General features: G+C 53.0%; 8 protein-coding genes across 8 annotated transcripts; 4 read left to right on the top strand and 4 right to left on the bottom strand.

The window, feature by feature from the left end:
• Positions 1–420: 420 nt before the first annotated feature.
• On the top strand, positions 421–2,313 carry ALTATR162_LOCUS8989 (uncharacterized protein; the record flags this gene model as incomplete). The annotated part of the gene is made up of 1 exon (XM_043316622.1): positions 421–2,313. One exon carries the CDS (start codon positions 421–423, stop codon positions 2,311–2,313), a length of 1,893 nt encoding a protein of 630 aa, XP_043172557.1.
• Positions 2,314–3,229: 916 nt separating this feature from the next.
• Positions 3,230–5,733, bottom strand: ALTATR162_LOCUS8988 (uncharacterized protein; the record flags this gene model as incomplete). The annotated part of the gene is made up of 5 exons (XM_043316621.1): positions 3,230–3,309; positions 3,368–3,703; positions 3,753–5,223; positions 5,277–5,637; positions 5,687–5,733. The coding sequence occupies 5 exons, from the start codon at positions 5,731–5,733 to the stop codon at positions 3,230–3,232; spliced, it is 2,295 nt and encodes a 764-aa protein (XP_043172556.1).
• Positions 5,734–7,453: 1,720 nt separating this feature from the next.
• On the top strand, positions 7,454–8,114 carry ALTATR162_LOCUS8987 (uncharacterized protein; the record flags this gene model as incomplete). The annotated part of the gene is made up of 2 exons (XM_043316620.1): positions 7,454–7,884; positions 7,940–8,114. The coding sequence occupies 2 exons, from the start codon at positions 7,454–7,456 to the stop codon at positions 8,112–8,114; spliced, it is 606 nt and encodes a 201-aa protein (XP_043172555.1).
• A 689-nt stretch (positions 8,115–8,803) lies between these two features.
• ALTATR162_LOCUS8986 (uncharacterized protein) lies at positions 8,804–9,409 on the bottom strand (the record flags this gene model as incomplete). The annotated part of the gene is made up of 1 exon (XM_043316619.1): positions 8,804–9,409. One exon carries the CDS (start codon positions 9,407–9,409, stop codon positions 8,804–8,806), a length of 606 nt encoding a protein of 201 aa, XP_043172554.1.
• A 499-nt stretch (positions 9,410–9,908) lies between these two features.
• On the top strand, positions 9,909–11,342 carry ALTATR162_LOCUS8985 (uncharacterized protein; the record flags this gene model as incomplete). Its single annotated transcript, XM_043316618.1, has 2 exons — positions 9,909–9,946; positions 9,998–11,342. 2 exons carry the CDS (start codon positions 9,909–9,911, stop codon positions 11,340–11,342), a joined length of 1,383 nt encoding a protein of 460 aa, XP_043172553.1.
• Positions 11,343–12,177: 835 nt separating this feature from the next.
• Positions 12,178–13,489, top strand: ALTATR162_LOCUS8984 (uncharacterized protein; the record flags this gene model as incomplete). The annotated part of the gene is made up of 2 exons (XM_043316617.1): positions 12,178–12,258; positions 12,320–13,489. The coding sequence occupies 2 exons, from the start codon at positions 12,178–12,180 to the stop codon at positions 13,487–13,489; spliced, it is 1,251 nt and encodes a 416-aa protein (XP_043172552.1).
• A 1,502-nt stretch (positions 13,490–14,991) lies between these two features.
• Positions 14,992–16,838, bottom strand: ALTATR162_LOCUS8983 (uncharacterized protein; the record flags this gene model as incomplete). Its single annotated transcript, XM_043316616.1, has 4 exons — positions 14,992–15,115; positions 15,168–15,365; positions 15,427–16,634; positions 16,683–16,838. The coding sequence occupies 4 exons, from the start codon at positions 16,836–16,838 to the stop codon at positions 14,992–14,994; spliced, it is 1,686 nt and encodes a 561-aa protein (XP_043172551.1).
• Positions 16,839–18,548: 1,710 nt separating this feature from the next.
• Positions 18,549–20,857, bottom strand: ALTATR162_LOCUS8982 (uncharacterized protein; the record flags this gene model as incomplete). Its single annotated transcript, XM_043316615.1, has 5 exons — positions 18,549–18,757; positions 18,811–19,152; positions 19,203–19,365; positions 19,427–20,620; positions 20,681–20,857. 5 exons carry the CDS (start codon positions 20,855–20,857, stop codon positions 18,549–18,551), a joined length of 2,085 nt encoding a protein of 694 aa, XP_043172550.1.
• Between the last annotated feature and the right edge of the window lie 1,510 nt (positions 20,858–22,367).

Here is a 22,367-nt window from a genome sequence, read left to right as displayed (position 1 = left end):
ACTTCTACAATGCCAGCGGTGGAGGGTTGTAGACGGTTGGTGTCCAGTCCATTGTCAAAGGGATGGACGGGAACAGGAGAGGGGTTTCGGACTGTGCGGAGCGAGTGTCTGTGTTGGTGTGAGATGAATCTGCTGGCCCTGAATATCATGGAGAGAGCACGGTTTCAGGGACGCTAGTCCCAGTACGGCGTAAGCGTGAAAGCGCGTCATGAGTCTTCCGCGCCTCATCTCGCGTTTTAGTGGGCCATCATCTCGTCCTCTCCCGAAAATGACTCCCCACTTACCATGAGCGATGCTGCAGGGTCTGCCCATTCACTCGTATCATGCGAGCAGTCTCGCACTTCGCCCTTGTCCCAGTATGACCCTAGTGACCCAGCTCTTGACGCGTCCGACTTGCTTCCAGCGGCTACCTCAACCACCATGACCACCGCCGAGGCTGAGGAAGCCGAGGCTGTCATGCACGAGTCCTCTCGAGACATCGCGGAGCGTCCACAGCCTGCACGAACCGCCTCAAACGAGCACGATTCCCTAAAGTACCACCTGCTCGGCCCCTCGCTCACCAAAGCCGGACAAGATACTGTCGACCAAACGAAGGTCTCCGAGGTTATCTATAATGCGTCCAAGGGCTCCAAGTTCTTCAACAACGAGGAAGCCAAGGACAAGAATCTCACAGAGAAGATCAACAAGATCCTGGGCAAGAGACGACAGCTGGAGAAGATCGACTTGACCTCCGACCAACGCAGAGCTGACGATTATATCGCTGAACTAGAGCTGAGCAGGGACCTGAGTCAGGTCATTGTACACCTCGACTGTGATGCTTTCTATGCGGCAGTAGAGGAGCTTGACCGCCCGGAGCTGAAACATGTTCCGTTCGCGGTCGGGAAGGGTGTGCTGACAACTTGCAATTATCACGCCAGGAAGTTTGGCTGCCGCTCAGGCATGGCTGGATTTGTTGCTATGAAACTCTGTCCGCAGCTAATTTGTGTTCCTATGAACTTCGCAAAATACATGGCCAAGGCAGAAGAAGTTCGAGAAGTACTTGCACTTTATGATCCGGGCTTCCAGAGTGCCAGCTGCGACGAGGCGTACCTCAACCTGACAGAATACTGCCAAGAACACCATATGACTCCCGAAGAAGCAGTCAGCCAGATGCGCGCAGATGTCTATGAAAGAGCCAAGATCACCGTCTCTGCTGGTATCGCGGCGAATGCCAAACTCGCCAAGATCTGTTCGAACCAGAACAAGCCAAATGGACAATTTCTGCTCCCTGCCGACAGGCAGACGATTATGGAGTTCATGAAGACCCTGCCTACACGCAAGGTCAATGGCATCGGTCGCGTCTTCGAACGAGAGTTGGATGCTATAGGCGTCAAGACCTGCGGAGACATCTACGCACATCGAGCATATATGGCGAAGCTATTCGGTCAGAAAGCATTCCAATTCTTGATGCAGTGCTACCTAGGTCTGGGACGAACCGTCATCAAACCAGCAGAAGACCGTGAGCGTAAGAGTGTTGGAACGGAAACTACCTTCAGAGAGCTGCAATCCCGCGATGCTCTGCGCGACAAGCTTCGTCACGTCGCCGAAGAACTCGAAGGAGATCTGAAGCGCACCGAGTACAAAGGGAGGACGCTCTGTATTAAGATCAAACTCCATACCTATGAAGTGCACACCCGACAGACGACGCCACCTTTCGCTATTCACAAAGCGGATGACCTATTCAAGTACAGTCTACCGATGCTGGAGAAGCTGATGAAGGAGATACCGAACATGAAACTACGCCTAATGGGTCTAAGAGTCACGCACATCATCAGCACGAAGAAGCCTGGAATCGACTTCTTCGGCCGTGCAGCCAAGACATCGTCGACCACTACGAGGGCTTCAACTTCAAAGGAGAAGGATGAAGGGGCATGGGAGACCTGGCCCGAGGAGGAATTTGAAGAAGCCGCACGACAAGAACGTAATGACGAGATGAACGAATTAGAAAAGCTGTCTCAGGAACAAGAGCGAGAGCAAGAGCAAGACGAACAACCGACGCCCGAACCGCAATGGCAGTGTCCCGTTTGCTCCAACCCGCAACCACCAGATGATGCGAGTTTCAACGCGCATATCGACTTTTGCCTTTCGAAACAGACCATTAGAGAGGTTGTCAAGTCTACAGCGCCCCCGCCGCCAGCTTTGGAAAAGCAGTCTAGCGTCCCCAAGACAACGACCAAGAAGGGAAAGCGCGGAAGACCGAAGAACGAAGGCACGGTTTCAGAGCAACAAGCGAGAGAGAAGAGAAGGGCTTTCTTTTCACTTGGCAACAGCTGATATAGATACTGGTGATAGACAAAAGATACCCCGGATTAAAGATGTAGAAAGCCTTTAATGCACCATTGTTGACCTTTTCCGCAAATCCTAATACCCGAAACTGCGACCCTACAGACGGCTTGTTTCGACTGACCCATGAAAGAACACAAACGAAAGCAAAAGGGTATATATCCAACAAGAAAAGCCCAAGTCCATGCCAGCTCCCACAGCCCTACTCATAGCTTATTACCCTGGCTGTTCTCTAATGTTGAGCTCTGCTAATCCCATCCACTCCTCTCATGCACCCGTCTAGGAGTCCTCCTCACACCTGTACCCTGTATCCCTCCATTCCTCGCCTCTCCTGCACCATCCCTCCCCTCAAAGTCCATCATTCCATATCCCTCTCCCAACACCGTACTCTCTCTTCCTTCCCTCCACGAATGATTGCTCTCGCTGTACCCCGGTGGGACCGGCCATTGCACCTCGTTCGCATTCGCACTGAATGGATAAGCACCCAGATCCGTGTTCAGGCTGTTCGTATGACTGTGGAAACCTCCTGAGTGAGAGGGAGGTGGCAAGAGCGAGGCTTGTTGACGGTCGATGAAATCGTTCGTGTGGGCGTGTTGCGAGAAATCGGACTCTGTGAGGCGGAAGGTGTCGTCCATGCGTGATTGGCTTCTGGGAGGCGCGTCGCAGTCGCGGGACCGCGGGAGAGAGTCCATTCGCGGATTGAATGTACTGTCAGTGTTCCTGTCGCGGGCTGCTCGAGGCCCGAACGTCTCGCCTTGTAGGCGTGGTTTGCGGTCGTGAAACTCGTCTTGGATTACTTTCTCGTTTTCGCGGCGCCGTTCGAATTCTTGGCGGAAGTGATTACTAGCGTTGTGGGGAAGAGAGAGGTTATTGATCTTCTCCCCTATGCGGCGGATGTCGTTCTGCATTAGTGTTGCGCCGTCGAGACTTGGTGGTGGAGGAAGTCCGTGTTGTGGTGGCGGAGGGAGTGCATGTTGCGGTGGTGGACTGGGAAAGTTATGACCTGCTATCTCAGCGTGTCGCACATCTTCATGGTGGCTCGTACGTTCGCTGTTTGGTGTCGCATCAAGCTCCACAGGCGCGGATTGCGCTGGCATTGGGTCCCATGCGCGCTGCCAACACCAGGATCGCTGCTGCCTGGCCTCTAGATGCTCTATCTGACCGTTGCTTACCCATTCAGGCATGCGTTTGAGATCGGTGTTTAGGAAGTATCGTACACCGTCGGTGTGCTTCAGGCCTTGGATATCGACAGACAGAGTTGACAAGACCTGTAGCACGCCGTACAAAAGCACCCACCGTCCGAGACGTGCTTCGCGCGGCGTCATGTGTTTCAAATCGGTGGTGAGCTCGAACTGCTCAAACTTATCAATGAGCGTAGATCCTAGAAAACGTCAACACATGTCGACTGGGGTATATAAGGTGTTAGTTACCGTTGAAGTTGACGTCCAGCTTCTCGATATTTGTCGCGTCACTAAAGATAATAGAGAGTTGCAGTTGTGCCTTCGCGTCCTTTGTAGCATCCTTGGGCTTGTCCTTCTTCAACGAGGAAAAGAAACTCTTCTTCTCCTTGTCCTTGCTCGTCTTTGGTACTTCTCTGGGAAGTAAGGGGTATGGATGCGGAATGTGTGCATACCCGTTCTTTGCATCGTAGGTAACCAGCATATCTGTCATACCAAGCTCTTGCAAGTCTGCACTGAAGTTGTCGTTCTTTCGATGAGCCATCTCCCACTTACGGGACGCCCGTTCTTCTCGAGGATTCCATATCACGTCCCGGTCGACAAAATAGTCATACAAAGAACCAAAATCCTCTTGCATGGCATTTATGAGCTTACGATTAAGCCACGTCTTATCAGAACTTGGTGGCCAGTTACCGTATATGCGTGTGAAGTGGCCAACAAGGAACTGGCGAAATGATTGGTAGCTCTGATAGACTGGACTGTTCGCAATTCTCAAAGTATCTTCCCAGAGATCGCTGAAGTCGAAGGTGGAGAGTTTCTCCTCTGCTTCCATCACACGCAACTGAAGTGTCTTCGCAGCTAACCCCAAATTCCGTCTCGTGACGACAGATAGACGCTTGAAATCTGGATGGTCCTCAATTTCCGGTGTCATAACACCAGCCAGGTGGACAAAGCTCTCGAGGTAGCCTTGTCGCCACCTGACGGTATCCTGTTCCGCCCACGCCAAAAGTCCAAGAGCTCGTCGAATGTTGTTGCGTAGGTCGTCAATCCCATATCGGCCGAGGTATTCCGTAATTGTCTGTACGCTACGTTCCCTAGCAGTCATCCCGGAGCGAGCGTCCGTGTCAAGGTCGTACATGACGTGTATCTGAGGTTGCAGCGTACTCAGCATATCATACACGTCTGCTCCGACTATGGGTTTGCCATGCAACATAGCCAGGAAATTGCGGATAGCAACATGATGTAGTCTCTGTGCCTGTGGTGTCTTTATGTTATCAGGCGCGGTGAACCATATTTCATGGGTTGGATTGCGTTGAAAACTCTGCTGAAAAGGAGGTGGCGAGTTAGCGTGACGTCCATGAGAGGCTTCAGATGGATGGAAAGCCCTAGAAGTAGCCCGGGAATCTATGCTATGTGACTGATCAATGTCGAAAGGTGGCGGCGATCGTCCACCTGGTGATGTGGGCCCTAGCATTCGTCGTTGTGCAGGTTGTGGGAAATTCGGAGAGAAAGATTGAGATGGCGAACTTGCACTCTCCGAAAGCGCCCAGTCGTCAACGTCGTTGTCGTCTATCTGACCATATAGCAATGCATTGCTCAGCCAAGTGGACCCTGAGTTCTGAAGGACTTCCAAGTCTGCACGGATCGAGGGGAGTGGTCGATCCTCGTCTACTTGCTCCTCTTTGAAGTAGATGAGCACACTGCCGTGCTGCATATCTTCGTCCTACAACACTGCATTAGACGTGTCGAACCTTAACATGCATGCTGATAACTCACATAGTCGAACCCAGCATATGGACGCATTCCGTCTTTTCCGTCTGACCAAACCTTGAAGTTCAACCAGGTTTTTTGATCGCTTGGGAAGGCGTATGATGCGGACGATTCAGATCTGAAAACAGGAGGTACAGACGTCGGCGCAACGCTCTTCTTCATTGGTACTCCTCCACCTCTGCCGCGAGGAGCTTTTGTGTCTTTACCCTTTGCTTGATACTTTGTCTTGTCTTTGCCTTTTGAGGAGTTGTCTGATACGGATTCGGCCCTGGAAGAATTTGTAGGCGGAGGTCGACTTCCAGAAGAGATGTCGGACGGAAGGGCATTGAGTCGTGGTCGACTGCTGTTACCACCATCGTGCGTAGAACTGCTCCGCGATGTGGCATGACTGTTGTTGCTGGAAACTGTCAGGGAACGTGAGATGCCGCTCCTTGGATTGCTGGAGTTTGGTGATGGACGCCATTCCGTAAAAGCATCATGATTTTCGCGTATAGGTTCTGGAGCCTTCCCTTTCACAACATTCTTCTTTTCCTTCTTCTCGACTTCTTTTTGTTGTACCTTCCGACTACGAGCGCCTCGTGCCGACATGTTCTGCCCAGAGTCGTTAACACGACTATGGATTCGTGGGTAGTCAGATGTAATGTCCAGGCATAGGAAATGGTTTTCTAGTCGCGACAAACGAGGTGCTATGTCTTTCTACACGGAGCCTCGAGGGAATTAGATATAGAGTAATATGATTGGCTCTGAAGTATTTTGCTGCTCGCTTTCTCGCCTATTTCTGTAGCTGCTATTTCTGCTGCATAAATCCAGGAACGACAAAGAAATGAGAGGCGTGGGCCGAGAACGTGGTTGTACTGATTAGAAACAAGCGGATGAAAGAGTGTGCGACGGCATTGAGGCGTATGCGATCAAAGTGACACGTGAATTACCACGAGCGGAAAAGAACATGAGGGGTTAATAAGGTAGACAACTTTGCGGTTCCAGGTCGTATATATCGAACCTACTCTCGAAAAACCCATGTCCGCTTGTCCCGGCGCTCAGGATGCGGAGCACAGGGCAGTGTGTCGAATGCGGTCTGGCTCCTGATAAGAAACTCATCCTACCGAGTTGCTGCAGGTCAATCCGCGAAGCGAGTAGCCCAGTGCAATGGCAATCCTTTTGCAGAAGAGGTGCATCCGCAGGTGGGGAGACCAATAGCGACCCCAGTGTTATGGCTTGGATGAGACTGTGATTAGGCCGGCTGGTTCTTGTGCTTCTGGGCGGTCAGCAACCCCATCACCATGCAGCAGGAAATGAAAAACAATCCTTAGGCGCAGGCGGAGAACGCAGGCAGAGCGGCACAGGCGAGCAGGTGAGATTTGACATCTAGGAGCTCCACGGTGCTTCTCCATCACGTCCGGATTCACGCAAGGTCTCCCTTGTGTTGGGGGAGCTTGGGCCCAAGGCTCTGGGTGATAAGCGCGAAGACGTTTGGTCGGGTCGAATTTCAGGGCCGGGTGAGTGCTGGCTTCAACGGCCGCTTGCTCGGCGGTTCTGCGAGCATCCGCGAATGATCTCGACGCCCACATGCCGTCTAGGATGATGGAAGCGGGTTGGGCGCCGACAGTTGTCCAGACCCACGCTCAGCTGCGGCGTGTGTGTTGCTGTTCCACGCGATGTCACTAACGCGCATCGAGTATCGAGCCGCGGACATCGAAGCATGGCAAGGCGCGAACACATTCTAATAGTGGAAAACAAGTTCTGCCGGTGGTGTAGGTTGTGTTTGAGGTTGTGGTCTGTTCGTTGTGTTTTTTGGTGTTTTGGTTGGCTAGAAATGAGGAAGGCACGATCCAGCCACAGATTACCAGCCTCCCCCGCCTTCACCATACCCACCACCCGAGTAGGCATCCCACTTTAAAGTTATACATCCCGGTTTCCGTGCTCAATACGTCACCTCGCAACACTGCGACCATTCTGCAACCCGATCGCATAACAAGACGCACCCTGGTCTGTCCTATCATTGCAAGGTCTTAAAAGCGCGCTGCCCTGCATTCTTTCGGCGGGTTGTGGTCGTCCTGCATTTCTCTCGTCGCATCGCATCTGCTTCGTTACACGGCATCAACCGACCGTGGCTCAGCTGACAGCTCGACCAAAGCAAACACCTCTTCCCTCGAAGTGCCTTTGAGTCCCTGCAAACTGCCATCATGTCGTTCTCCGGACTATCATTCATCTTTTGGCGCATCTTCCAGATCATCACCCTGATTCCGTGTCTGGGCATGCTCGCCTGGTTCGTCGACTGGTACAACAGCCGCGGCCTCCTCACACCAACGTCAATCCTCGTCCTGTTCATTGTATCAGTCCTCGGCGCAGCATGGGCTTTAGGCACCCTCTTCCTCTACACGCGCGCGAAGCACTCCGCCAAATTCGTTGCTTTCATCGACCTTCTCTTCATGGGCGCCTTCATCGGAGCTGTCTATGCTCTGCGAGGAATTGCTGATGCCGATTGCTCCAACTGGCAGAGGAATGGTTCCTACAGCACCGACCTTGGTTTGTTCACTGTCTCTGGAAACTCGTACGGATTCAACATCGACCGCCAATGCGCCATGCTCAAAGCCTCATGGGCTTTCGGAATCATGTAAGTTCAATTTTGCAAAAAAGTCAGAAGCAAACATGACGCTAACCTCGCACAGGAACATCATCTTCTTTTTCATCACTGCCATATTAGCCCTACTTGTGCACCGTCACCACCGTGACGACCGGGTTGTCGTCAAGCGCGAAGTCCACCGATCCCGTCACGGCCACCGCTCCCGCAGCCCTCGCTACTCACACCAGAGCCATAGCCGAAGCCGACGCAGCTATGTCTGAAACTATGAGAGATGTCATTTGATGAGAGGGTATTTCGGGTATCGGAGTTGGGTTTAGAACATCTGGCAAACGGCCTTGTTCAGGTTTATGAATTTCCTTGCACATATTCCCCTTTTCGCCAACATTTGGAAGTATTGGCGTATGTAATTGATATGAGAGCGAAACGATCACGACACTTGTATGAGGATATATCCCTGGGTCACGGAGGTTAGGACTACTTTGTAGATAGTTGCTTTATGAAAACCATGGTCGCGAACAAATCAACACTCTAAGCAACATGACAATAACACGTCAACAAACAGACCCCACCAACAACAATGTGTTGCTGCCTGATCGTGGTGATGTCGACCTAGTGAATACGCTGCCCATGTCATGAAGATTTCTGAACTGGGATGTCCGCTGTTCACAACTGGCGACGTTGACTCGCATCCACTTGGGTTTTCGCGCCCCTCTAGTCTGCCTGCCTTGTTAGTGCATTGATGTGTTCGACCAAGTTTGTTCGTCAACAGGCTCAGGGTTTAGAATCAAATGGAGATTGAGTTAGAAAACACTTGTGACTGAGTTTGATATTCTACAGATGCGTGGCGCGTTACTCTTATGTGAGCTCCCGTATATGCAATTCCACTCCGTCATGATACTGGTACAATAATGTCTTACAGTTCCATAGCCATGCATGCTGCATTCTTCCACTACCACACCCTGCAGAGCGCCATACCACCCAACTGCCGCTCTACACATTCCCTTGCCTCTAATATCCCCCGGTCTGTCGTAATGAACATGCACTCTCCAGGATGCGTCAGTCCCTTTACATAGCTCGATTCGCGTGTCCTTGTGATCTTGCCCAGGTCCTCGCTGGTCAGCCATATCCGCCGTGTAGGCTTGGATACTAGCTTCATATTCTTCAACACGGGCTCGTTCTGCCAGTACTTCAGGCCAAGCCATAACCGTCTCCGTGCCGGGTTCTGAGGTACATGTATGTCGTGAACCTGCTCTTGTCCTAGCGGTGCCTTTGTTTTCGTGCCCTCTGGTGCATCAATAGGATATGCAAGCCATGGCTCCTCCTTCAGCTTCTGTGCCATCATTTCTAGTTGCTCGGGATCTTGCTGTGTCTGGAGGAGAAAGGGCTTGGGTGGTGTTGGCCCGCCGAGTGTGACTGAAGAGAGGAAGCCTTCACGCTGTAGGCCAAGCGCAATGTTGACGTGCATCTTGGAGACTGGTATCGATGTCAATCCGAGGCGGGCCTTGGAGGCATTCTGCATGTGCGAGCAGACGTGTGCGAGGTTGACAAGAGACATATTGGCGGTGTTGGTGGGGATTTGCCCTCGATGGGCGGCGGCGGGCGAGCGCGATGGCCGGTGTGATTATGCAGAGCGACCGTGTATCTGGTAGCAAATGTCGACGGTGAGGCTCAATGCAGCCCCCAGGTTCGATTGCGCGTGGTGTCGTCGGTGGATGCTTGACGCAGCAAATTTCTGGATTGGCTCGGAGGTCCGCAAGTCACGAGTGGATCGCTGCTGCCCGCTGGCCATTCGGCAGAGCTTGGACCGGCGCCTACTAAACTCGACACTAACGGGCGGGCGCTTCGAGGACGACACAAATAGAAGACCGCGCAGCTGTTGGCTGGAGCTGTCGTCGGCTTATATGACAGCCTTGCGACCCTATATATGCCTTTGATCTCCTGATAATACTCCAGGAGTGCTAACAGTTCGCCTTACTACTCCGCTACAGCTTCTCCGCATCTTGGGCTGTCAGATATCTTGGACGCCTGGCACACCTTCATCCCAGACTAACACAATGCCTCCACAGCAGGGCGAAGTATCTCTCTTGACACTGTGAGCAGTAGTAGCCTCTTTTGTCTTGGAGCTGTGCTGACATTTGCATAGCTTCGCAGATGTCCATTACTACATCTCCCCACCAACCCAGAACCCCCCGCATCATCGCTTCGACAAAGGCTCCTATGTCTACCTTTACCATAATCCTATGCGTCAGAGCGGGCGCATAGAAGTAGCAAACCATGCAGGCACACCTATTCAGGATGCCTTTGCCGGTCAGCTGGATGCAGTGAAGATCGAGCAAACATACAAGCACCCGTGCTTGTTCACCCTCACGGTCGACGCCTTCCAGACTCACAGTGGCAACGCGAGCCCGCACCACGACACATCACAGTGGCATCTGCCTACACCAGATCCCTCGAACCAGGGCAAATACATGTACCGGCTACACACTGTGGATTTGTACTTTTGGACGCCGGAAGATGCGAGCCTGTTCCTCGACTCTATTCGCAGAGTATTGCAACCGCATCAGTTGCAGATTACGCGCAACACCAATGCCACTCCGACACACTCCGAGCACAAGAACGATGCCTTGAGCCCAGTAATCGCGAGGCTGGAGAGTGCAGCCATATCACATACAAGTCGGAGCCAAAGCGTTAGCACAACGCAATCATTTCCTGGCCCTCCAACCGCGCCTGCACCGACATCGCCCCCTCCCAACGAGCAGCCACCCAACTACGCTCCAATGGCATACAACCCGGCAGCTCCAGCCGCGCCCGAGCCTATCGCACATCGCGAAAAGACACCGCCGCCCCCAGATGCCAATGACGGCACTGGTCTTGGATCTGCCGCTGTGCATGACCAGCAATACGGCAACCCACTACAGGCCTCGTTTGCGCCTCAGCCGACATCAGGATCATATTTTCCAGGACCACCAGCACCAGGCCAGGGATTCACTGGACCACCAAGCGTGCAGCGTACAAACACGACAGGATCAGTGCCCAGTGCACCGCAAAGTCCGCCATCGTTTGCACCACCTCCCTCTGCTCCTCCACCAGGTCAATACAATGGCCATACCCCACCACCTCCAGCCATGAAGCGAACATCCACCATGCCCGTTCAGCAGTATGCCAACTACCCGAACTCGCCTGGCTTCCCTCCCGCTCCCCAATCGCCTCCAGCACATTCCGCTGTACCATCTCCTGGATTCCCTCCACAGCAATATCAGCCAATGGCCTCCCCGGGTTACGCGCAATACCAGTATGGCAGCACAACAGCTCAGCCGCAGGGACAAAATTTGCATCAACAGCTTTACAGACCAACTGAGACGGAAGCCGCAGTGCAAGACCACGAGAATCCCAATGCGCCGCAACGCAACTCCAACATCGGAAAGCGGGTAGATAAAGTGGAGAAGGGCATTGGCAGTTTTTTGAAAAAGTTGGATAAGAAGTTCTAGTATCGTGGAAGTACGCAAAGTTCTTGTATCTATTTTGAAGTTTTAGCCAGCGTAGCCATTGACGACTTTACTCATCGAGGCATATACCCTTTGGAATAATTTACGGCCGCTATTACGACGGGCGTCGCCTGTGCCACACTTGTAGATCAAACATGTGAAGTGCGATCATTATGCAGTACGAGCTCCAATCAGTGGCCGGCGCTAGTGTATCCTTGAATCTGGGAGAGGCCCTAAAATAGCAGCAGGTTTTGGACATGACATGGGCTCTTGCTTTTGCCTCAACTGCTGAGGTGAGGGACCTGGTGGTAATACTACAAAACCGTTGAGAGCCGGCTAAAGCTTCAATCGCTAGAGTACTACTGTGCTACACAATCCTGTAGGTTTGATGTCTAGTTGTCCAGCCGCCGCTTCCCCAGCCACAGAGCCCTGGTCACTGCTCCCCATCATCCCAGCATCCGCATCAACCCTCAGCTGCCAAGGCAGGCATCCAGGCGCAGGCCTAGCCAGAACATCACTCGCAGCTTTCCCCCCATTGTTGTCAGTCGTCTAGTTATTCCGAGACTATACACCTGACACCTCCTACCCCCATTATTCTAACCGCATCTACGACTCGCTCACCGCCGCCGCCGCCGCCGCTTGCCCAGACGTTTCGACACAACGGTTCGACAGCTCCTAGTGCGAAACAGGAACCAAGAACGCGGGCCTTCCGAAGCCTGGGCGATCCACCTTTGTCTAAACAAGTGATCTCATTGTGAAAACAAGGCTTCGGCAGGCAACATCCTTTGGTTGAAGCATTTGACGTTTGACGGACCCGGTCTATGGTTGTTTTGGTACCATGTTGTTACCCGCGCGGCATGCAAGGGAAGGCGCGTTGGAGCGGAGAGAGATCTCCAAACAGGGCAGGACCTTTGTCGTTGTAAGTTCTCCATGTGCAGCCACTCCTATGCAAGTCTTGCTGGCTGACCCTGATTGCCTAGGTTGGCGTCATCGCCGTCGCCATCTTCGTCATACTCATAGTCACATACTTCTCGACCCTCAAATTCCGGGCACCGTATCGCGCCGCAAAGAAAGCAAAGCAGTCGTCCAACGATAAACTACCCTCGTTGTTCTCCTGGAATGCCTTCCGCAAGCGCCCGCGCCGAAATGACTACTCGACGAGTTTACAGGATACCGAATACCGGGGGAGCACAAGCAGAGCAAGTGGTGAGATGAGCGGAGCCGCAACAGCGGATCCCGAGAGGCAAATGAACGGCGCCACGGGAGCTGGAGTCGACAGGAACACATCCATTCGCAGTGTCATGACGCTGCCCGCATATTCTTCCGCTGCACGAGAGAACGAGAGGGTCTTGGCCCGTGAGGGTGAGCGAGCCGGCGTCGACACTGTTGTCGAGCTCCCTGAGACAATAGACGAGGAAGAGAGACAAAGAGAAGAAGAGATGGAGTCTCTATACCAAATACGACTGGCACGACGAGTCGAAGCAACAGACCGAGAGGCACGACGGCAGGCACGACGAGAGGCGCGCGCCCGTGGAGACGTCCAAGCCCTAGCAGATATCCGGCGAAGGGCCGAAGAGGCTGCAGACCTCTCTGTGTCACAGATGCTCATCGCTGAGCACCAGGCCAGAAACCGAAGCCGCGAACAACGAGTATCTGCCGTAGCATATGGCGACCTCGGCGTTGCAAGGCATGACGGCACCCGTCTAAGGGCGAATTCTTCAGAAAGCGACAACCGACCTCTTCTCGACTCCGCGGCGTCATTCTCTGGTCAAAGCCGTGGTCGCGACGCACACCAACGCGGCCTTTCCGTTACTTCCCTCGCACAGTCTGTCGACTCCCGCGCATCCGACGACTACGACTTCGCAGATGCCTCACGCTCAAACTCACACTCAACCGGTCCCAATAGCGAAGGCTTTGAGGTCGTTCCGCTGAACCCGGAGAGAAGTCATAGTGGAAGTGGTGGACCGTCACCAGAAATACCACGGGAAGACGCGCCGGCATACGAGGACCCGCCCAACTACGAAAGCCCGATTAACACCAGGGCACCACAGTTGCCAGTACTGAACCTAGATCTTGAAAGATTACCTAGTATCCAAGTCACAACAGAACCGACGCCTGTAGAAGGTCGAGCATCGTCGCCGCTCAGATAACCTCGCATATTCTCGCATTTCCAGCCTCGTGCTACTGTACACGTTTAGATGTAGCCATTTGGAGCCATTTCGAAACAGCATTCATTGTTACTCGTCAACGATTTTCACGAAGTCACCGCTGTTGGAACAGCGAGTTCTTATTTCCACTATTGCATTTCCTCGGTTGTTATGGCGAGGCGCAAAAGGCGCTCTAGAGGGAGCATATGTATACATGAGTATTGCTTGGACCTTGAATGTCTAATCTCGTTCTTTCACGCATGTTTGCGTTATTATCTCACATGTCGAAATAGTTGCGTAGGTGGAAGCCACGGTTCACCCGCACGCGACCATTGTGCTTTCACTCTCACTTCGTACGTACTGGTATAGATAGCTCGGACAGAGTCGTAGCGGCGAATTTGAGTGTTTTGAACTTTTCAGTCCTCTACCAACCTCGACTAAAGCTCCTCAACTACCAGTCTCAACGTCGCCGCCACGGTGATAACGCCCAAAATGTCTACCCAAAATGTCTCTCCAAAAACTGTCGACCGAGCCCGTACAGGCGACAGTAAATCAACACAGAGTTTGTTCTCCAACGCTAAGTTGCAATTCAACGTGGTGGCAGTTCCGAGGATGTTGTTTCGCACTTTACTCGCACACGTGATTATGCGATTAGCCTTCCATTACTATTTCCCCCTCTACGCGCACACCCTTACTAGCGTCCCATCACGTTACGGCTGCCTGTTTACCTCATTTCTCACCAGGTAAGAAAACTTTTATACTACTGCGCACCTCGAAACTCCCAGTCCCATTGCCAATCTTCGTATACCACCGAGCCGTGAGCATGGCATCGCGCGCCCCGTACCCATCTCCTACGTCTTTTGTTATCTCCCCTTTGCACAGAATCCCTACCAGATTATCTGGTTGCTGAAGATTTGAAAAGTTATCCAACTTATCCGCTAACACCAGGCCTTCTTCACCAGTATGGCTGAGTATCTCCGAGATAATTATTATTCAAAGCGTCTTTGATTGTAAGGTGCATGGAGACCAGAAAGCTCAATAGACTCGACAATATATGTATAATAAGACAATACCAGTAGGAGTATCAAGCCGAAGCTTAGAACATAGTATCAATATGATCGAGAAGTGTTAAGTGAGAAGAGCTAGAAGTCGAATAGATCCAGCGAAGGAAAAGAAAGTGAAAGTAACAAAAAAAGATCCATCGTAGGATTACAAGAAATGGTTGAATATCAAAAGAGAGAGAAAAAAAAAGGGGGGAAGAAGAGTTGGATGTCCCATCTTTGGCTTGATGAAACAAAAGTCGACCTCCCTACGCCAGCCACCCAGTCAGTTATTGCCACCCTCCCACGAAGTTGAATTACAAACGCCAGGATCCGCTAAGCGCCGAGAAAAAGAAAGCCAAGAATTCCACTGAAAGGATAGGCAAGAGAAGAAAAATTCAGAGCGGTGTTACGATGCCCCTAACAGAACATCCAACGCTCAACGATTCGAGCAGAAAGAGTGTTTCAATGACCAGAGTCGCTTACACGTCTTCTTCGCCCCCGACTGCCACCTTCAGGTCGCTGAGCAAGGACGTCTCGGAGCTGGGGGTCGTCTTTGTCTTTATCAGTGTGATGTACGCGTACGTGTCTACAACTCCTATTAGCTCGACTCGGACCAAAGTTCAAACAAAGTCACGCACCTCTGCAGATTGTCTGGCCTCGGATACTTGTGTTCGCGATCTGGGCAGAATGGGCATACATAGCCAGGTGACTGATGCACGAGCCCGTGCCGTATCATTTCGTTCTTCCGTTTGAAACCTTTACCGCCCTCGCCTCGCGGGCAGTCCTTTACTGGACAGTAGTGTGGCCGGTTTGACGAATGTACGTTGGTGTGTGAACTGCACTACTTAGCATCAAGACCTCGACGATAGTGTTGATTTCAAAACCGATATAACTCACTTGAGGAGATACTGCGTCTGGAAAGGAGCAGCAGTGCAGCCTGGATAGTCGCATTTGAAACATCCAACAATATGAGGAGTCGTTTGTTGTTGTAAGCCGGAGTTCAGTGGAGGTGGCAGCACTCTTGATGCGAGCGCGCCATCCAAACTCATATGTCTTTGCCGTGGTTCGATGGGCGTTGGCTGTGCACCAGGGCTGAGGCCTTCCGAGCTCTGATAGCTGTCACTGGTCGATGCAGAGTGCAGTGTGGCTGTGTAAGGACTGTTGTCTGATGCTGCATGCGAAGGCCTCCGAGCATCCGTACCAAATGCTCCTCCTCCGGAGGTGCGTAGGAACAAGTCGCCTCGATGTGGTAATTCATGGGCACTCATGGGCGAAGAGGCACTTAGTGGAGGAAATGGTGTTGCCGGAGAATGAGAGCTGATGGACAATTGACGCGCTATCGATGTTGGTGACTGTCCTACTGAAGATACGGATTGTCGATGTGGGAAGCTGATGCTATTGGATCTAGTTGCTTCATGATCACTCGTTGCTGATCTCGCTATATCATCCATGTGCCGGAATGAAGGTAGCTGTTGACTAGGTGAGCCTGCTGTTGCATCACGCGCAGGTGATGGGGCCTGTAATGCTGGCAGGGTATCCGCCGAAAGCCCCCTCGGTCGCGGAATCGTTAGTTGTCGTAGACCGGGGGATGTTGCTGATTCATGTTCTTGGGAAAGACCGTTTGCCAAGCCTTGTGTCAATTGGGTTGGTGGCTGCAATGACACGTTGGACAATGCGGTTGAGATAGACGGCGTTCTATTTATTCCATTTGTCGTAGGCCGCAGGCTATTCGGTGCTATGCGGGTTGCTGATGCTTGAGACGTGCGCCTGTCTGCTGCGAGGCCAAAAGGTCTAGTGACTTCGTCTTCGATCACTGAGTCTCTGTGAGTAGCTGTCGCTTTTGGATCGGGTGCTGAGCCAAGCACTTCTAGTAAGGTGGGTTGCTGAGTTGGCGGCACCGACTGACCATTGTTGGAGACGGACGGGGCAGTTGCCGTGTTGAGAGAGTCGGCATCTGGCATCTCGTCGTCTTCTGAACCATGTTCAGGATCGGAGTCAGAGTCGGAATTCAGGGCCTGCTCGCTTGCTTTTTGGGCAATGTCTGGTTGATTAGGGTCCATCTCACGAATGAGTACCCAATCCCCTTGGGTAGGCCGAGTTCGGATCTTGTGTCGATTAGATTTTTTCTGATTTCGAGATTGAGATGGACTGACACTCTGTCGGCTGGGTAGGTGGCGGACGACTGTTGTTACGAGAGGTGGTGGCGTCGGAGATGGTGTTGCCTTTACAATTCGGGCTTCTAAGAGTGGTGATTTTGTAAGAAATTCGTCGTCCTGATAGTATTCCACGGATTGGATGACGTCGAGCATCTGGACAGCGGGTTCCGCGGGTTAGGCAAGCAGTTGTTGAGATGATGGAGTGAACGGGTAACTATCCCAGCGACCGTTCAGCGAATGCTCCCAGAGAGAGGCCCAGGCGGCGATGAAGAGAACGTGTGGCACAGCAAGACCAATCTTGAATAGCTGTCTGGAGGAGAGTCAGCATGACCATGGGCTGCATTCTTCTCACGAGGATGGAAGAAGAAGAAGGCTTCGGAGCTGCGAGTCTGGCGGAACTGATATGATGGACAGAGATGAGAAAAGCCAGGTGCCGTCAGAAGCGTGCCAGGCTAGAGACGCTCGGATCGAGCGAATGGGGCAGAGCAGGGGTAACTATGTGGAAAAGACGGGTTGTTGGTCATCGGAATTGAAATACAGCGAACAGTATCATGAGTCGCGAAATATATGTGGAGATATGATGCAAAGTAAAGACGCCAACGTTGAAGCGGCTCTGCGCGGTGAAAACGTACCCGAGGGTGCCAGTGCGACGGCTCTTTTTCAGCCTCAAGGCGGTGTCGAAGGGCTCTGCCGATCGCAAACATCAACTCGCGCAGGCTGCGATGGGACGGGCGTCTGTTCACGAATGGCATAGATGATGGTGACAGTGTGCGAGCCTCGACTGCCCTTACGGCATGCAGAAAGCGGATAGTTTTTGGGGGACTGCGGCGGGTGAGGAGGCTGACTTGCGGGGGGTTGTTGACTGGACGGCCGTGGCTGCGGACGCTGGAACAGGCGGAAGTCGGGGTTAGGTCAGCGGTGCAAGATACAAGAATCAACTGGGCAGTGAGGGTGAAGGACAGCGTGTGCAAGTCAAGTCGTCTTTGAGGACGATGGATCTAGACGAAATCATGGTCGCGCCAGACGCCCTCCCTCTGGCTCCTACGAGGCGCAGCGCCAGCTTACCTACAGCGCGAGCGAGGCTCTAATCCAATCCAGTTTTTATGAGGCTCCCACCGAAGTTTCCATCCCCGCACCGATAGCCGCTAGCTGCTCTTGGACCCCACATGCACCTTTAGCTACTCCACGGGGACCGAGCCCAGCCCCGCCTCTTTCACGCCCAAAAAGCCTCCATCGGCCCTATTGTGACTTTTGCTCTTTGGCCCGTCTCCTAGACTTCCTGAACTATCCCTCTGCGCGGCTTCTGCGAATTCTCTCTCACGGCAAAATTCGTCGCATTGGCTATTCGCGGAAACTCATGCGGCGTCGTGGCATGTTGCCCTGCTGCGGCTTGTTGTTCGCTTGACAGGCGGCACCCGGATTAAGCTACCCTCTATATTAACTACCCAGTCTGAACGCCAGGCTATGCTAGAAATCCTCCTATTCTATCTACCCGGACACTTGTCGACTACATGTGCATGCGTGTCCAACTAGAGCATGCAGTCCACATCCACCTTTCCCCCCCTCCTCCCACTGTCAAATGCGACCGCCCTATCGTACAGTCTTATGCTGCATGCGCTCTTGTCTATTACTGTGCCGCTGAGAAATGCTCCAACAGAACTGTGACAAACACGCCTACCCCCCACAGTCACTGCCAACTAGCGAGTAAAAACATGCTCCTCGGTAGATCAACGCCCCAAAACAAGTCGTGGCTGATAAAACTGTTGTTGGCGCCAGAAACGGTATCCCACCCATAAATCGTCCAATCCCATTTTATCCCTCACCCGTAATAATGCACATCGGCTAAGCACGTGCATGATCCTATCACGCTTCCGGCCTCTTGCCGAATCCGGGAATCCCACTGAACTTGCTGCCAGCGGGCAGCTTGGGTCGACCAAAGTTCTCGTCAAGGTCGAGGATTACCTTGAGCGCGTTTCGGCTGCGCAGGTACGGCAAAGGCGCAGTGGCCTCCTCAAGGCCGACTGATGGCTCCAGGCTTGACGAATCATGGCTAGATCCCGGCATCGGCAAAGCTGCGAACATGTTAGTCGACAATTGCGCATGAGGGGGGCGATGAAAGACTCACCTCGCTGTAAAACTTCGTAACCAGCCAATGTGAAACCGAACTGTGGTGACGATCGCATGATACGGGCAGGGCCACCCTTGAAGAAGGCCTTGAAACCTTCTTCCTTGAAGATGGTACTCGCCGCATGACGAAGGCCAGTGTATGCAACCTCGCCCTTTCGCGCCTCTACCTGCAACCTAGTCTTGATAACGTCGCATGGTGTGGTCAAGTACGCTGCAGGCATACCAGCAATGGCACCAGCACTCAACATTTGTAGTACACCTAGTGACTTTTGCGGGCTCTCGCCAAAGAAGTCCCTCTTCAAATGGCTGTAGGTGGGGAAGTAGATGGCGGAGAAGGGGACTAATCAAGGTGTCAGTGAGCACCAAGATGCAACAGCGACCGATACGTACCGTCACGCAAAAGACATGCGCTAGCACCCTTGTAGAGACCGACAAGACCCAAGTTACGAACGATCCACATGGCGGACCGCCTGGGAACACCCTCGACGTTCTTGGACAGCTCTCCCTGAATTTGTAACCGAATCTTGACAATCTCGAGAGGGTTGGTGAAGACCTGGGTATAAAGTGTTAGCACTCATTCTTGCTCGACATGGTCATGGCGGGAATTGACGTACAACTTGACAGGCACCGGCAGTACCACCAGCCAACATCTCAGCGGTGAACTTGATCTGGCCCGTTGACTTGTCCGTCATCTTGCCACGCACAAGATCGTTGACCGTGAGCTTGATAGCTTTCTCGGGCGCCACGCCAACAAGCTGAGGTAGGACACCAGAGTAGAGTCCCTTGAAGCCCTCATTCTTGATGACTTTCTTTGCGCAGTCGAGCGAGTTCTTGTACAAGACTTGTCCGACACCTGAGCTCCTCTGGTTCTGCATCCTCGTCTTGACCAGGTCAATGGGGTAGACCATAAAGGCACCAAACGCACCAGCCAGCGAACCGAGCGCGAAATGGTGAATCGACTCCAGAATGTCATGCCATATCGACTTTGTCGTCGCAAAGACCTTTTGGCCCGCTTCGGATATGCCGGCAGCTGCCAAAGATCCTGCAGTGTGCCACGATGGATCGAGGACGCGGGCAAAGTCTCGCAGCCCGAGTCGCCCAGAAGCCTCGTCCAGGCCAGCAAAGTGGAAGAGAATATCTGCTTCCATGGGTGTGTAAAGGTTGAAGCGACTTATCCGCGCAGCCTCGTTGAGGAAATCTGTACGAGTGATCTTGCCGTCGGAGCTCTTCTGTGTGGCATTGCGGATGATGAGCTCGATCATGTCCATCTGCTGGATGACGTTCTGGAAGGCGCGCACATTGGCGTAGGAAATCTTGCTGCCAACCGAGATGTTGCAGAGAGTTGGGAGGTTCTCAAGTAGGTAGTCGGAGAGCTTATGGCTCGCAGTCTCGCGTATTATGCGCTGAAAGTGCTCGGGCTCGATGAAGCCGTCCTTGTTCTTGTCGAAATAGGTGAAGCCCTGTCGCACACGCTCTCCCTGTAGCCCTCGCAGCAGCTGGGCAAACTGGGGGTAAGTCATGGTGTGCCTGTGCTTCTTGGAGCCAATGTATAGAGAGGCCCAGCCGCCCTCCCAGTCGAAGGGCAGGCTGTCCTCGGTCTTGTGCGCCTTCCATGTCTCGTAGAAGTCGTCGAAGTTGATGTAGCCGGTCCGCTGCTTGTCGAAGAAGCGGAAGACGACCTCGTACTCGGCGTCGGGTTTGGCGAGCAGGTTCTGGAAGACAGACCAGTCGTGGATGCTGACCTTGCCCTTCTGGTCGCGATCGGCAACCTGGAAGAGAATGCCATACTGGTACCGCTTGATCTTGTGCTGGAAGCGGGCACGTCATTAGCTTAGATGACTCGATACTATGCAGACAGCCCTGCTTACGTAGTCCTCGCCCTCGGGCGCGACAGCTGTGATGAATTGGTCTTGGTCGAGGTAGTATTCGCCTGACTCGTCCTTTTGAGCGTGTTTCATAAAGGCAGCGCGCGTTAGCTGCGACAGCTGGGGCTCGTCGGTGGTGCCCAGCAGCACCTCGCGCACTTCTTCCGTGACGGTCGCCATAGTGAGGGGATGACAGCAGCCCGGGCAGTTGAGGGTGCAATTGACCTAGGGGAGGTCGTCGGGTCAGTTGAGAGAAGGTAGAGAGGGACACAGTATGGGGTGAGTCGGCCAACACGCCGTCGACAACACCTCGCGGCCTGGCAGCGAGCTCGGAGGTAAGCTAATTTTTTAATTGCGAGCCATTGGCGGGGGTCGGAAAAAGCGTGGGGAAGGCGCGGCTGCGAACAACGTCCTGAGCTACTTACTACTGTCCAAGGGGGAATATCTTCAAGTCCTATTACCTAGTGTTGCTTTCACTGTGGCCTGTGGTTGTTCACACAAGAACCTCTACCGCCTGCTTCCGCCTCATTCCCGCACTACCTGTTTCCCGGCGTCGCCTCATTGCCCGCGGCCCCTGTCAGACTCTATATAGAGAACACTCTAATCAAGAGCCTCATGCGCCTATGGAGCCACAAACCACTGTCCGGGGACAAGTAATCAGTCCAACGCAAGGGTGAAATCGGTATCGCTGCAGCTGCCGGTCCCCATGAGGCTCTGTGTTGCTGGAGAAGGTTATCTACCCCGGATCGGTGCGCGCGCTGTCAAGCTTTAGCGTCACCTATCGCCCAGGCACACGCGACCCTTTGCACCGCTTCTTGTGGTTCGCGAAGCACCGGCAGCTGTCAGCTATCTGCCGATCAGGGACCGAAGTACCATAGTATTTTGATCAGTAAGAAGACACTTGTTCTACTCTCTGATGCGATATCGCTTTTGCAAGCACCTGCATGACCGCCTTGATTCGGCACTCGGGTCACTAGTCTGATGTACAAAGGCACCTCGGGAACCATGGCCAGGAACAGACAAAATAGGAGAGAAAGGGACATCCGTGTTATAGCGCGCGTCTTCAGTGCAGGTAAAGGTGTCTCGTTGGAATTTAACACTATCCAAAACATTGCAATGGAACTCTCCGAAGGAAGGAGCGCTATAGCATAATGCAGGTGTGGCCTGCGTCAGCTATGACGCCACGGCCAAATACCGTTGCACCGACTCCACCTTCCCTTCAAGGCCACGTGAGAGCTTCAACATTGCAACCACATCCAGCAACCACCAGTATGTACCACAATGTCATACGTTGTCAACGAATCGATGTCGCTGCTTTCTGGCCTCTGGGCAGTAGTGGCCGCTGATGACGAACTTCTGTGGTGCTAGAACACGGCCTCTCCCAACAGCTACTCTCATTGACTCCACAACTGCCATCTCAATACACAGCCTGTTAGACACTTCGGAGCACGCGCGGCCTCGATAGCCAACTGCTTCAATGCGTGTCTAATATACACAAGTCTATTGGTAGAAAAATCCTGCACCCTGCGGCCCTCCAAGGCGGAGACAAGACAGCGGAATCTCTGGGCAAGTCTCATGCACTTGGCGGAACCTCACCACGAGTAGGAACATGGTATGAAAAACGCGCTCCAATGGCTGAAAGTAACATCTGCGCTCCGACCCGTCACCAGTCCCTCGGCGCCCATCCTTC

Source organism: Alternaria atra, assembly GCF_907166805.1.
Source record: "Alternaria atra isolate CS162 genome assembly, contig: 29, whole genome shotgun sequence".
Classification (NCBI taxonomy): Eukaryota; Fungi; Ascomycota; class Dothideomycetes; order Pleosporales; family Pleosporaceae; genus Alternaria; species Alternaria atra.
Note: the sequence above shows the minus strand (reverse complement) of the source record. Positions and strands in the feature narration are given on the sequence as shown.